Source organism: Ylistrum balloti, unplaced genomic scaffold, assembly GCF_031769215.1.
Source record: "Ylistrum balloti isolate Yb309-2 unplaced genomic scaffold, AGI_CSIRO_Ybal_v1 Utg370292, whole genome shotgun sequence".
In the NCBI taxonomy this organism is placed as follows: domain Eukaryota; kingdom Metazoa; phylum Mollusca; class Bivalvia; order Pectinida; family Pectinidae; genus Ylistrum; species Ylistrum balloti.
Window position 1 is genome coordinate 1,150,053 of NW_026782221.1, and position 17,197 is coordinate 1,167,249.

Sequence of the window (17,197 nt, forward strand, 5' to 3'; positions counted from 1 at the left end):
TGCATTATAAATTTTCTGGGACTCTCTATGAATGTGTACAACAACGCCTGGCAGCAGTGGTATACTATACTGATATATACCACCTATGTACAAACAGCTGTATCTATTCCTGAAATTGATCAATTACTAAATTAAGCAATATCTGATGACCTTCTGCTCCTGGCTATACCCAATTAATTAGAGGCGGTCCCTTGATAGGTAAAGGGGTGATCTTTCCACCTCGCTCATCAATATCAGTAGCTGCACCTAGTACAGCAGAAACATGAGAAAATGCCAAGAACGTATGCTTAGACTGCAAATAAATTATAAATGAGTATAAGATAAAACATGGCTTTATCAAGGAATTTTCTAGTTATAATTAACCAGAGAAGGTTACAGATTTCCAACCAACAAAAGTAATCATGAAAACTCAACTTAATTATCGTTTCATTATTGTTATAAAACAGATGAAATTTATCTAAGATTATGTCTATATATTTTGACAAAATCCTTTACCAAATTAAGTTATGTTGATTGTGTGTGTTGTATCTTGCCAAATTTAAAGAAGTAGTAAAATACCAACAACATGAAAAATGATGGTTCCTTCTTTCACAATTTTCATGTTTCTGAGCACACTTTGATCTGTGATGCATATTTGACAATTTTACATCCCATGAAACAAGCCTTATGTAAAATGACACCAAGATCTATAAGTGTACTTTGCTTGCACAACTTTATGTCCAAATAATGACACATAAATATACAATTATAAAGTCTTTAAACAGTCAATACCAGTGCTTGAGATACAAGACCCCTCCCATCAGATCAAAGGTTAGTGAATCTGTATAGCCTGACCCCACACTATCAGATACACCCAAGCAGCAGACATTGAAAGATGACAAAGTACTTTTGCTTTCTCAACATGCGTTATGTCTATCCAGTTCAGAGAGGCAAAGAGTTTGAAGAAAACACAACATTAATTCTTCATTGAGAAACTTGATATAATTGTTAATTCTGCTAACATTTCCTTCATGAAAGTTCAAAAAGTGCAGATCTTAAGACAGTTAAATGAAAGTGCAGATCAACCTAGCAAAGCTGGGCATGTGCAAGTCTTATGAGAGTTAGACAGGAAGTAATGACCATCAAATTTAGGTATGTACAGGCTGGTTTTATCAAAGTTAAGACACTGACAGGTGACCTTACCAAGTTAGACATGTACAGGCTGATTTTATCAAAGTTAAAACACTGATAGGTGTCCTACTGAAGTTAGACATGTGACCTGGTAACCAAGTTAGACATGTACAGGCTGATTTTATCAAAGTTAAAACACTGATAGGTGTCCTACTGAAGTTAGACATGAGGGGCTAGTCTTACCGAAGTAAGACAGACACTGGTAACCAACCGAAGTTAGACATGTACAGGCTGGTTTTATCAGAGTTAAAACACTGATAGGTGTCCTACTGAAGTTAGACATGAGGGGCTAGTCTTACCGAAGTAAGACAGACACTGGTAACCAACCGAAGTTAGACATGAGGGGCTGTTCCTAAATACATTATAAGATGTCTTGATAAAGCCTTGCATTTCAACTTTCGTTTAAAACCTTCTCATAGCAGAAAATAGACAGAAACGTGTATCTAATGTACACAAGCATGGGAGCTGGCATGTTCTCAGAAAAAAAAACAGAGGGCAGATGTTTCACTACAATAAATTCATGAACAGATTTTGATAGCATCCTTAACTTTCATTTAGTGAGAAACAGAAACACGTTTGGTTCCATCAATCTTGTACACTGGTGATAAAGGGAGTGTTCAATACATGATCTAATGCTATCAGAATATTACATAATCCTTCCCTCACACCATTATCAAGCATACGACACAGTGTCTTTACCAACTAGGGCCTTTGTTAAAATGCTGACCTTGAGTAGAGCTCATTTTTCATCACCTGACATGTGCACACGACCTGCAGTTGTGCAGTGACAATAAAATTAACTTAACATCTCTAGAGGGAGGGTGGAGTATACTTCACATGAAGGGACTTACAAAAGACTGGCAACTGTTTCATATATACTAGATGATGTGAAATTTTATTATAATGCAGCCATGAGGCATTTTACTCTGCAGTTGTTTGTGACTGTAGTCCATCTATCCATGTGACAGACTGCAAACATCACATGAAACTGAGTGCAATGAACCAGGTCTTATCTCTTATCATGTGGTTACAAGGAATGACACCCCTTCCAGCGCCTTTCTTACTTTCCCTGGCAGGGTTTGTCTGGAAGGACATCAGATATGTTTCCCCTACACAAAGATCTAACACAGAGGGTCTGTGTTACTCTCACCTTCTGACATGCCACTTTCACACCAGTGCACAAGTTTTTGAAAGAAACATGTCTGTGATATCTTTGGAACATTATCATCAGGTCTGTGTCTGCATGACAAGTAGCAATGGTAGTAGATAACAAAACAAAATGGATAAACTAACAATAAGACAGATTTCAGGAATAAATTACATCCTGAACATATTCTTTATGACTGTATAAAGACAGGAACTTGCAGACAAGTGATAACTTTCACCAAGACCTACTAACATACAAAAGAAATGTGAGAATTTACAGAAGCTTACCCTGTGCAAGGCTTCTGGTGTGAATTGGGTTACAAATAAGTCTGGACTATGAATAGGTATATATCTTAGATCTGACTGTCACAAACATACCATTTTCTGGTTGAGATCTGTAGACAGTGATCTTGAAGAAAGACATATAATTCAATAGTCATTCATCAGCCAGAAGAATTCAGGCATACCAGCTGAGTGCAGCATCTGATTCAGTACAACACTATATAGTCTGTAAAACATTGTAAAATTACATCAGTAGCTGTATCATATGTAATCTTTTGGTACTTAGACAAGGATCAACATAAATTCCTCAACAATGTGAAACAGATGAAGAATTTATATCTATCGAAAATCTTATAAACTGATACCCCTGGAATGTAAATATGAAACGACAATGCATTCTATGTAAAACCTACTACATCAGCTGTAAGCTTAAGGACAATCCATTGTCACATTGGCAAACAGGAAATAGAACAAAAGAAACCATGGTAACTATATTTGACATACTCTAAACGTTTTCATACTGGCAAAGTCACAGAGACTGTACAACAAATTGTTAATGTTGAAAATTTATCTTGTGACATTTCCTGTCAAAGCTTACCTACCAATGCTTTTTATACAAACATCTTATTTCTGTCTATCTATATATCAAAAAAGGTTACTTGTTAACAATGGTATGAAATATGTACACACAAGTAGAGACTGCCAGGATGGAGAAATTGTGTACAGTTTCCTGTCTATGGATTCTGTCTGGGGACTACAATTGAAAATACTGTCATCTCCTGTCTCTAGATCCTGTCTGAGAATTGTTACATTGAAAACATCATCTCTTTGACTGAGAAACAGAATAGAGATGCCCAAGTATGTTGTTGGTGTGGACAGCCAAAGTATTGAGATTTCCAGGGGTAGACACCACAACAATTGCCCTATCCTATTACATAACACTATGTAGACTTCTCTCATACTACATACTGACACTGTCCCATCACTTCCACAGCAACATCTTGACACTTTCATGTCAGTCTAAAATTTCTACTTAACCTGATTGAATGTCAACAGTTTTGTCTGTTTCACTCATTCTTCTACAGAATTACAATTGATCTACTTACTGAAGAAGTGGTTGTGTAAAAACAATGTCATTTCTCAAGAAAACTGTCTGCAGTTTTGTAGGTAACTTGAGAATATTCAGATCTACCCATTATAGTTACAAATGTTACTTGTAAATCCACTACGGCAGAACACATGATGCCATTGTTACAATCTGATATCCAAAGTAGTTTACTCACATACAAATATAAAATGTGATCAAGGGCTATAACTAGGATACCACACCATTTTTTAATAAACTACACTGTAATATCTCAGGAGAAAGAAAGGACCACAACTCTGTATAAGGTAGGATATGACATCCATGTTTTATACGACCACAACTCTGTATAAGGTAGGATATGACATCCATGTTTTATACGACCACAACTCTGTATAAGGTAGGATATGACATCCATGTTTTATACGACCACAACTCTGTATAAGTTAGGATATGACATCCATGTTTTATACGACCACAACTCTGTATAAGGTAGGATATGACATCCATGTTTAATACGACCACAACTCTGTATAAGGTAGGATATGACATCCATGTTTTATACGACCACAACTCTGTATAAGGTAACATATGACGTCCATGTTTTATATGACCACAACTCTGTATAAGTTAGGATATGACGTCCATGTTTTATATGACCACAACTCTGTATAAGGTAGGATATAACATCCATATCTTATACATCACATTATGCTGTCCTAAGAGTGCCTAGATATGACTATGAAAATATGGTGCAAAGTCAACATTCATTCCAGAAAGCTTTTGATTCTACGCCCATTAATCTCATTAGATGGGCTAAGTTTTGTAGAAGTCTGATAAATCCCAAGACAAGTATCAAGCACTCTAGACATTACAAGAAACATATATATAAAGTGAAGTTGGGTGTAGTTTAGGAGGGGGGTGATTTGTACGATCCCCATCAGACTGTAGATAACAGAAGTGTTGACAAGCCTATCCCCTTGACTGACTAATGTCTGTAATCACTGAGCCTTTCCGCCACCATCATCTTAACTCTGATACAGCAGCTATTTGGGTGGTGACATATCTTGACCATAACATCTGGTAGCAGATTACTGGCTGCATGAATTTCAAAGAATGTGCATACTTCCTGGAAATACACATTTTTGAAATAAAAAACCTGTCTTATATTTTGCTTTCTTTTCAATGTGAATTAATAAAACTCTTACCAACATTGTTACTGTGGGATGAAATGTTTGTTAGACATAACAATGTCTACATGTAAACAGTAAATGTTTCAAAAATCCTATCAAATAAACAGAATGCTTCATGAATGCCGGACACGTCAGGAACGAGCCTTGTCAAAAAATGTCTAGAAATTTTTCAAAATACCAACGTCCCATAGAACTAAGCATTAAAGAAATGACTTAGGTATTTCTAAGCTACCATTACAGGGGTTTCCCCCTCAGTCTAACTCGTAAAGCATTCCTTAACATATGGACAGTTACAGCCCCATCACAAATTGAGTGTGACTTACTGAAGGCCAATGATAATGGAAGCGCATTGAAATGATAATAACCAATGATGATCCTCTGCAACATAACTGTCTACCTCCGACAGTTATAGACCTTAACTGAGGTCAACACAAGGCTGTACAACCACCAGAGGGCTCGGGCTGTATAATGATGTTAATTATCTCACAGAGGGACACTGCAGGCTTTTTTTCCCAAATAATCCCTATCTATAAACTTGTAATCACTGGCAACTTACTTTTTTTAACCTTATAACAATTTTACTAACCTTACTTGATAACAGAAACATTTATTAAAATTGTTGCTGCTGTTGTCTAAAGCCTATCTTGTAAGTCCTCATCAAGGAATAACACAGTCGTTAACTGGTTATATCACTGGCAACAAATCATGATAAAGAGCTAATTCACTGAGATATATGAAGTTCTCTGTATCAATATTTCATCGAGTGAATATCATCCAATCAACATGCTTTTACTGTCTCGTTTACTGACCAATCATAGCCTTTATACATAAAGACAAATATTACACCATATGGTTGAGGTTCACAGATATTTGTCTTGTGTGTTTGTTGATTTAATCAACCCATGAACACTCAGAGTCATTTGGTGGCAGGATTTTGCTGGAGTAGCTGGTGGCTACCTTACTGAACAACATATGGAAGGGGAGGCAGATCACATGTCATCCACAGCAATCAGGGTGTCTTGCCAACAATGACAACACAGACCAATCCATTTCTAAGCTTCTTTGAAGCACAAACTGCCATGACAGAGTCAAGCCACATACCCTCTCACCTGAGGTATACCAAGGTGTACAAACACCTGCTCTAACTAGCTAAGCTTTCAGATGCTGGACAGACCATATAGATCATATATACATCTGAGCTCCTGACAGCAAGAGGGGAAAAGTTTTTATGACAAGCTTAAGTGGCCAGATAGTTGAGATAAACAGAAAGGCAAACATGGAACATCTGCTGCTAAAATCACACACTCTTGACCGGTGAAATACCAAAATTACACCAAGGAAATCCAAGGAAGAATTTAATCTGGACCAGTGACAACTGACCAAAGGTCAAGTAAACCAAGAAGCTCAATTATGCATATGCCAATAAAACAGATACTGTCCAGCAGCCTGAGGGATGTTCAGATGACAGAACATCAACAAAACATGATACTGTCCATGAAAGGAAGCTCTCTGGCAAACACTCAAAAATTAGCTCAACTCCACTACGCTATTGTGGGTAGTATCATTACAGATGTCACAGAGTAAACACCTACAAAATCAGGTAAAATCTAGCATTGCTGTTAAATCATGGAGTCAAGAATTAATGTCAGTCTTTATAAATTAAAAGTGATCAGCTAAAATTCCAGTAGAATTCCTTAAACAGGATTACAACTAGGAATGTGAAGGTGATGCTCACTGAGACAATAAACATGTTTGTGTAATCACTAACTTTCCATAGATATTACTATAACATAACACATAGACAAGACTGAAATAGCATTTATTGAAACGTTTGTTATAAAAAATCCAAATAGCAGCGTTTTTATGGAACAGTCTACTCACACAAAACAATATTGATATCATGTCAGTCAGAATATAATTCATCACAGACTTTCTCGAACCTTAAATTCCAACACATAGTTGTCACCTCTGACATTCTGATAAGTTTGATAAAGGTTGTCTGAAGGTCAATGGTTTTATTGACATGTATAAAGCAAATATTGAGGTAAGCAACAAAGTTCGTAGCATGTCACTGACCTCTGTTTGTAGCTGGAACAATGGATAGGTGGAAAATCACTTAAAGCATTTAAACCATTTTTGCTGCCTGTGAACTTCCTGCCTATGTATGATAGATTACTAGAAACATTTGTATCAAAATTTACCAGAGATTAAGAACAATACATCCTTCATTTCACTCAAATAAAATATCTTTTCTAAAATTACTGAATCATAAAATAGTAATTAATATCCCCTATCCTTTATAAATGAAACAAATTATCTCTCCTGTATGGCTGTTTTCAAATACAATGACACAATTATCAACAGATTATGCTGCATTTTAATGGTCAACAAGGGACATTGACTATCACAAATAAATCCAGAAAGTTATGTTCAACAATAGTGGCTCCATCTAAACTAGTAAATTCTGTATTAAGAAGTTAATGTAAAACCAACGGGGACACGAAGTAACATTTTCTCAGTGATTCACATGGTTAAACATTGTAGTCTGTACCTGCATTAATCTGGTATAAACTTCTACTAGAACACTGTTTCCTTAAGATACACGTCTATCAACACATGTTTTGTCCAAATATATTGATCAAAGGCATAACAAAGCCATAATATCAGAGTTTTTCTCTCTATAGTTAAACCATATTCACCCTGCTCTTTATCAATAGCATATTCACCCTGCTCTTTATCAACACCATATTCTCTCTGCTCTGTATCAATACCATATTCACCCTGCACTTTATCAATACCATATTCTCTCTGCTCTTTATCAATACCATATTCACCCTGCACTTTATCAACACCATATTCTCTCTGCTCTTTATCAATAGCATATTCACCCTGCACTTTATCAATACCATATTCTCTCTGCTCTTTATCAATACCATATTCTCTCTGCTCTTTATCAATACCATATTCTCTCTGCTCTTTATCAATAGCATATTCACCCTGCTCTTTATCAACACCATATTCTCTCTGCTCTGTATCAATACCATATTCACCCTGCACTTTATCAATACCATATTCTCTCTGCTCTTTATCAACACCATATTCTCTCTGCTCTTTATCAACACCATATTTACTCATCAGATCTGCTCTGTTCTTTACCATTACTGTACCATTACTGCAGTATAGCCTATATATAATCAGGTTGTGTCATTTTGTAGGCAGATATCCTCACCTCCATCCCTCTATGCATTCATAAGTGATAACATGTGTGCTGAGTGCATGTCTGGGACACACTCAATGAGTCCTCCAGATCACATGACAGGCATTGTTACTGTATTACCCATAACACTAATAGCTAATTAACATTTTTCCTTCGAAAATTCCTCTCCACTGTATATGATGTTTTTTGAGGACATGTAGAAAGAGACATGTAATATATTAATACAGATGGTCATCAAAATAGCTTACACACTTACCTAACATTCATTATACTTCTAAAGACATTTGTCAAAAAATTGCATATGTCTCACTTTTTTTATAAAAATAATGTTGGTATCTGGAGCATCTTCCAAATTTCACTAAAATGGTCAGAAGGGGGAATATTTCCTGCTTGGTAGACATGTCAGGATGGGCAAGTCAATACTGAAGACTTTACAATAGTGAATAGAACAACGAGCACTAGAAATCATACTTCTGACAGATTTCTCTGAAGTCTTATAATCTGGTTAACCTGATATTGGCCAGATCAGAGCCTGATTTAATCTAGTATGATGAGAGAATCACATGATATTTAGTTACTTTTGTTCAGTATTTGAAAATATCAAAATCATTTTTTGGATCTAATATAATTAAAACATTACTATTTGGTGAATAACAGTGAGCTATCGAATGTGAAATTATGTGCAAAATTTCTTTATCTGCGAGTAAATCTATGCCCTAAGTGAAAGAATCCTACTGATTAATGTATGAAGTTCAAGTGACAAATTGTGTAGAATATAGATGTAGGTCACAGATCAAAATGTAGGTCAGAGTAACCTACTTTAATACATAAGTAGTGTAAGAGGCAGGGCATAGTCAATCTTCTTTGAAGTAGGTCACGGGTCAAAATGTAGGTCAGAGTAACCTACTTTAATACATAAGTAGTGTAAGATATTCAACACCGTGAAATTTGTACACAAAACATCTCATGGCTATCAAGTATATTTCAATTAGTAAACAACTTTATGTAGTATGAAAGGGCAATCCTTCCATCCTTCATAAAATAAAAGACAACATAATTTTGTATACACATGTATAAAATAACTTAAGAGTTTTAAAGGAAAAGATGACATGTACGTATGTTTTAATGATCACTTAAGTGTATAATGTAACATGTGATTTAATGATACATGATTTTTTGACCAATCAAAACATTGGGTAGTACCAAAAGACGTCAATAAGGAAAAGCTTATATCCTTTACTGCTGACTAACACAGCAGCATGTACACTGAAATCACTCATTACTTCCCTGTTCAATTTCCCTGTAGGTATTTAGTAGAATTCAGGATAGACTGACTTCTATCTACCCTGGTATTCTTGTACAATTTTGTAGTTGTAGAATAACAACTAAGGTCAAAACAAGTTAACAGACGAGAATTTCAACTTCTTACTAAAAGTTCATTCCTAATATCACTGAAAGAAGTATCAGGTGATGACCTAGAAAACTGAGAGATCTGCCATGTACAACAGTATGAAATATTTGAGCGTAGACCACAAAACCACAATGTTTATTACTAACGGTAAACCTATGTACAGGGGTGTGAGTTAAAGGGGTGGTAGGTGACTATGTAGTCATGTACAATCCTTATAGTCTAGGAATGTAAATGATTTATGTCAGGTGTTAAACATGGCACTCTCACTAGAGCATCGGCTTAATTAGATACCCGGATAGGGAGATAACTACTATCAACGTTTCTAATCTGACATCTATTATATAATCCTGCCCACAGCTTTACATCCATGTCTATGCCATAAATCATGATCTAAACATCACAAGTATAGCTACAGTTTGATAACATCATACATAGCATCATGCAGGCTTTATGTTATAACTCAGTGAATATCAGACATGATCAAATACACACACAAATATTCCACCATCCTGTTCATTACACAATAGAACCCTAAACTTGATATCACCACAACATACCAATGTATTTTGTTTTATACGGTAAATAAATGTATCTGGTCAATCTAATCAGTGTTAGTTACATCATTTCTGTTAAATCTGGTTTATTCAACTGAGGCTTTGGGTACATAAAGGTCAAAGTTTACCAAGTGCATCCATGTTAAATCAGTTAGGCAATATGCAGATCTGGTGCATGTTCATGCATAAGTGGTGCCAATTACTGATCCCTTATCACATGGATCAGGGTGTTACAGGAGTTCTCAGGTGTGGCATATACACTTTATTATTCTGTTCAGAAAAATTTGCATGTAATTACCTTTTGATGAAAAATTTTGATAAAAAATCATGATACAAACCATTATCTTCCAAAACAAAATATGACCTTATAATATGACTGTCATAAAAACACAAGATTCTTAAAAAAAAAAAAAACTCATTACAAAATTTTGAAATATGATTATGGTTTACAGCAGAGGTATCAGTAATTTAATTCTTCTAACTGGAATTCAATTATGGCTTTGGCACCTACAATGATTAGGAGCATGAACAAGGCCAAAGACTGTGGCCACTTAATATGCACCGATACATATCATATACCCAATACAGATGTATGTAGTGACTAGTCTGTTTCAAGAATTCTTGATTTAATAGCATTAAATTAATTAATACATTGTCATTTCCAATCAGCAAAATGTCGCCTTATCAGATGGTATTTGAATATACCTTTTGGCTCATCAAGTTTGCTTAATATCTGATTTAATAAGTATTGCCACACAGAATGTTAAGCATTGCATAAACACCTCATTTAAAAAGTGTATAAAAAGCATCTCCTTTGTAAAGTGTTTAAAAAGTAAGAAACAAGATGTAATTGAAATACTTTAAACTTGGTCATCAATTCTACATATCAAAGAAAATTTACATTTAAATAACCTCCAAAAGATAAAGTATTAGTCTTCAGAGCAAATACAGAATCAAGTAACCTACAGAAATAAGACAGTTAAACATCTCTTTGGATAAGGTCAACAATATGCTGTTAAGAATAAACCAACAATTACTAAGTGTTTGGATAACACTTTAAACTATATATACAGCTATAGGCACTCCTTAACCATTTCATTTCCATGTCTCATCCTTCGTAATTCCCTCGCTGACATTTACAAAATCCATCACAAATTCAAAGTATTACAGAAGGTTAAGCAATAATCAGCAATTTCCGTTCCCAAGAATCCTCATCCTCCATGTTTGAGCATGCTATCATTACCAGTTGCCATGTACCAGGCTGGGCCTACAGGGAGATTAGTCACATGATTTGCATTTGAATGATACCTAGACATTGTTTTTACTGCAACTTTATACAAAAACTATCAAATCAAAACCACACACATAGTTCAGGACATTTGAGGAGTTTGCCTGCCCTTAAAACTCGGTGAAGAGTTGACTTGGGTACGTATGAATATATATGTGTTACCGTATATTTTGATACCATCATCCTTGTATTTAGAACCACTTAAAGATGAACCTTTCATGTCCTCATATATCTGATAAAGATACAGTTTATCCTCTACATCGGGCGTACTTAAAGCAGATATATGCTACTAGGGTGAAATGGTCATACAATATTTGTACTTTATTACACTTAAAACCTGACATTTTAGAGATATTTCAAAATTTAAAATCAGGCAATGAAATGGAACCTACAGGTGACATTTTATACTAACAAGCATTGATAATTTTGTGTCAGCTAAGATACAGGCAATGAAGACGACTTTCGCCCAATCACTTTTACAGACTATAATCTATATGGTCCCTTTATCTTTTTTTCGATGATAAATTTAGCTTATTTTGGTAGACTACACGATGAAATAAGACCGGAAACACACCAAGGGTGCACAAATCTCCAATCCCAAACCCACAGCCACTTTTACAACAGATAGGAAACCTCTCAAAGAAAACAGAATTGTACTGGTACTGAAGTCAAATGCTCCCCTTGGAGGGGATAATGGTCCCATTTTACAAAAAAATGTTGGAATTTTTTTATGTGTTACTAAGTGAACATAAAAATATCAAGAGCATATGTGTTACAAGCATATTATTTTGACATTTCTGAAGTGTTATAGTGTGATGTACTTAAGTATGTATGTAAGCATCCAAAAGTGTCAAGTAATAGTATAGTATATGTAACAAACATGACAAAGACTTAGATTGTAAGGATGAATACCATAAGGAAATCCATATGTAACAAACAAGACAAAGACTTAGATTGTAAGGATGAATACCATAAGGAAATCCATATGTAACAAACATGACAAAGACTTAGATTGTAAGGATGAATACCATAAGGAAATCCATATGTAACAAACATAACAAAGACTTAGATAGTAAGGATGAATACCATAAGGAAATCCATATGTAACAAACATGACAGAGACTTAGATAGTAAGGATGAATACCATAAGGAAATCCATATGTAACAAACATGACAGAGACTTAGATCGTAAGGATGAATACCATAAGGAAATCCATATGTAACAAACATGACAAAGACTTAGATGGTAAGGATGTATACCATAAGGAAATCCATATGTAACAAACATGACAGAGACTTAGATCGTAAGGATGTATACCATAAGGAAATCCATATGTAACAAACATGACAGAGACTTAGATGGTAAGAATGGACTAGAATTGACTTGTGTTCCTTGTGATCATAATCTTAATTATCTACTCATCAGCATGATAAATATATACACTTAACAAAAGGACAATATCAGAGTAAACAAATGAAAAAAATGTGTTGAAGGATTTAAGAACAAAGTTAAATATGACTTACCTTTGGGACGTAAATTTCCACATGTTGTTACTATCATAGCACCTGAATAAGGTAATATAGCACAGAGAATGGAGACCAACAGAAACAGATCAAAGTAACAAAGTTTGTCTGTTGATCCCAATGTCCTTGATTTATCCATCCTGAAATCTTTTGTTGAATTTGAAATAATTTGAGTTGTTCCAGTTCTATAATTCCCAGTGATTATCCAGCAGGTATCTGTGAAAGAAAAAGATCCAACTATTATTTATTGTAAGTATGCAAGTTTGGTATTCCTAGGTCCAAGAGTACAGAAAATCAAATGCTTACCAAAACTTGGAAGGATCTTTCATATTAAGGTAGCAAAAATAATGTGGAAAAATGCTATTGGCTAGAGTACAGCTTACTACTACAGTGATTCTGTTTAAGACAAATCAGATATACTATCAATAACGTTGTTATCAAAGAGATTTTTTATATATCATTATCATATCATTTTATCTTATGTCCTGAAATAGCATCAACATGAGCTCTAAACTGAAACTGTTAAAGGTCAATACCTGTTTAAAATGTCACATCATCATCTTCAACACATAACAATGCAATGATGGTTTTGCTACAGTTACACAATAGTTTCTGGTCTGGATTTGATTATTCCATGAGCAGGACTGCCATTGGCCAGTCACTAATGAGAGGATGTAGAGACCAGACAAGTTTCTATATTATTACTAACCACTTCACTTGTCACAGTCCATGTCATAACACCGGATGGACACTTGATTATAAGATCATTTTATTTTATCTTAGGGGTATTAAATCAATTTGAAATATTTATGACGATAACATTGCGTATAGGTTCTCTTCACATTCAGCACATCATTATGGATGTTATGGATAGACTTTTTCTGTCTGTAACTACGAAGAACATAAAATCACAGTGTGCTGTAGTTGTAGAAAACATATTCAGCATGTCTATATTACACTTTCCACTGTACCACAAAACATGACAGTATTTTGAGTAAATAACATGCCCACATTCTGTAACAAGCACCTGCAGGTATTACATCACAACTGACATCCCAGAGACACCAGCTTTTTTAAATATTAGAGCCAAACAAAAATTAGGCAGTGATTGTAGTGTTGTTACAACACTATCACTGGAAAGCTGAGTGTTGTATGTACTGATTTAGCTACACTGCTGTACTTCATGTGTACATCATGCATCCTCACAGGCTGTACGTTAGAACTTGTGACACATGTACATATGACAAATGAAAATAAGGATAAGCTCTACACGTTCTTAACTGGATTAATTGGTGCTACAATTACAAAACAGATACTCAGTACTGTTGTATATTTTCTGTAGAAATCCTATATCAAAGTTGATCTCAATATTATAACAATTGTGGATGAAAGTAGGAAGTATGTATTTAACAATCCACCATTAAATCTGATCAAACACATAGAGCTAATTGAAATAAATATAAAAAGTCTCACCATGCTGTTCTCTTACAAACTCCTTTACAGTTAATGCATTATGGCTAAATTCCTTTAAAGTTAAATTGTTTTTTCCTTCCAGCTTATCATGCTTTGGAATCAGAAAAAATCAGGGTATGCAAGATTAAACCTTAAAGCTTTAACAAGAGAGGCCTAGAGCTTGATGTACAAGGTGTCAGACAACCCTGAACACACCAATGGCTTTTGTTCTAGCTTATCAGAACAACCAACTATCATGTTAATACTAACATTAAGACTACCTACAAATCAAGTACTGCTTTAATATTTTAATCAAGAAACTCTTATTGTGTTCTGATTGACACTGCCATTCAGCAAATTTCATTCAAGAATTTTGGAGTGCCTTTCACATAAATCTTCTCCCTTCAAACTTGCTGGAGATAAAATTTGGTCACACAATCAGAGACATTTCTTTTCACTTGTTCTATTGAAATTATGACAGTTGTGAAAAAAACCTACATAACTAGGAGATGTAGAAAGCTGATAATGTTTATTGTGAGGACTGTAAATGTCATTGTATCACTAGGACAGCCATTAATGAGGTCTGGTCTTTGGTGGTAAGCTCTCTGGTAGGTTCCAGCATTAAAACATTTACTATGTAACCAGCAATAACTTTAGATTCCTTTTTATGTATAAGGAAAATAGTGAATATTTTTAGAAGTCTATAAACCTTGACTATGTGAAGAGAAAGTATAACACAAACCTTACAGAATACCATTAGGTACATATGCAGAGCCAGATACACTAGTTTCAGCATCTTTCTCATTACCACATATGTCTATTTTACTGGTAGGTATGTATTACTAAGGAAATAACTGTTTTTTTTTCAATTACAATTTTCCTACAATAGACTATTGTAATTATTCTTTTTCATTTGTAAGAGAAATAGATATTGGAGATTTAAATGAATTTCATTGTTAAAAAAAAACCAAGGCAAAAACATTCTGTAAGTAAATAAGCAAGTTCCTCTAAAGTTTCTATAAAAGACAGATAGAATGACATCAAATGCCTGAAGTTTTACAAAGAACATACTTGTGAGGGTACGTAAAGCTTACAAATCAGTAGCAGCATCAATAACAAGTCCCAGGTCGTTTGTAGCAGAGAAGTAATCAGTGACAGCATTAGAAACAAGTCCAAGGTCATTTGTAGCAGAGAAATAATCAGTGACAGCATTAGAAACAAGTCCAAGGTCATTTGTAGCAGAGAAATAATCAGTGACAGCATTAGAAACAAGTCCAAGGTCATTTGTAGCAGAGAAATAATCAGTGACAGCATTAGTAACAAGTCCAAGGTCGTTTGTAGCAGAGAAGTAATCAGTGACAGCATTAGTAACAAGTCCAAGGTCGTTTGTAGCAGAGAAATAATCAGTGACAGCATTAGAAACAAGTCCAAGGTCATTTGTAGCAGAGAAATAATCAGTGACAGCATTAGAAACAAGTCCAAGGTCGTTTGTAGCAGAGAAATAATCAGTGACAGCATTAGTAACAAGTCCAAGGTCGTTTGTAGCAGAGAAGTAATCAGTGACAGCATTAGAAACAAGTCCAAGGTCGTTTGTAGCAGAGAAGTAATCAGTGACAGCATTAGAAACAAGTCCAAGGTCGTTTGTAGCAGAGAAGTAATCAGTGACAGCATTAGAAACAAGTCCAAGGTCGTTTGTAGCAGAGAAATAATCAGTGACAGCATTAGAAACAAGTCCAAGGTCGTTTGTAGCAGAGAAATAATCAGTGACAGCATTAGTAACAAGTCCAAGGTCGTTTGTAGCAGAGAAATAATCAGTGACAGCATTAGTAACAAGTCCAAGGTCGTTTGTAGCAGAGAAATAATCAGTGACAGCATTAGTAACAAGTCCAAGGTCGTTTGTAGCAGAAAAATAATCAGTGACAGCATTAGTAACAAGTCCAAGGTCGTTTGTAGCAGAAAAATAATCAGTGACAGCATTAGTAACAAGTCCAAGGTCGTTTGTAGCAGAGAAATAATCAGTGACAGCATTAGAAACAAGTCCAAGGTCGTTTGTAGCAGAGAAATAATCAGTGACAGCATTAGTAACAAGTCCAAGGTCGTTTGTAGCAGAAAAATAATCAGTGACAGCATTAGTAACAAGTCCAAGGTCGTTTGTAGCAGAAAAATAATCAGTGACAGCATTAGTAACAAGTCCAAGGTCGTTTGTAGCAGAAAAATAATCAGTGACAGCATTAGTAACAAGTCCAAGGTCGTTTGTAGCAGAGAAATAATCAGTGACAGCATTAGTAACAAGTCCAAGGTCATTTGTAGCAGAGAAATAATCAGTGACAGCATTAGTAACAAGTCCAAGGTCGTTTGTAGCAGAGAAATAATCAGTGACAGCATTAGCAACAAGTCCAAGGTCGTTTGTAGCAGAGAAATAATCAGTGACAGCATTAGTAACAAGTCCAAGGTCGTTTGTGGTAATGGTAAAAGTAAGTTGCTGGTCTGTCTTGTACACACAATTTTCATGAACCTTTGTTTTATTGATTCACACTGACCTATCATTGACAATAATATGAGTTGATAAGATGTAGTTTAGCTACTTCACTACCATTGAAAGCCTTGAGCATTAACTGAGGATGAACTGTAGTTTGCTATGAAACAGTAGTCAAATCAACAATAACAAGAATGAATCTGAAATATTCTTCTGTTTTACTCTCATTAGACCATTGTATAGGCTGTCTGTTGACATAAAATTTCAGTACTTGTTCCGTCCAATGAATATCATTATGTAGACTGTCATGGTTTGGCATTTCTAAACTTGTTTTCAGAATTACATAAAAGGAATTATTTTTCTGGTGCTATCTATAAAATCTGGTGTACTGTTATACAAT

The 17,197-nt window shown here is 35.0% G+C and overlaps 1 protein-coding gene across 2 annotated transcripts in view; it reads right to left on the reverse strand.

Moving 5' to 3' along the window:
• LOC132553033 (semaphorin-2A-like) overlaps positions 1-17,197 on the reverse strand; it is a 73,651-nt gene that overhangs the window by 33,263 nt on the left and 23,191 nt on the right. For both annotated transcript variants that reach the window (XM_060217238.1, XM_060217237.1), the window contains one exon: positions 12,870-13,085. In XM_060217238.1, coding sequence (XP_060073221.1) covers positions 12,870-13,008 — 139 coding nt within the window. In that variant the 5' untranslated portion in view covers positions 13,009-13,085. The remainder of the gene's footprint in view (positions 1-12,869; positions 13,086-17,197) is intronic.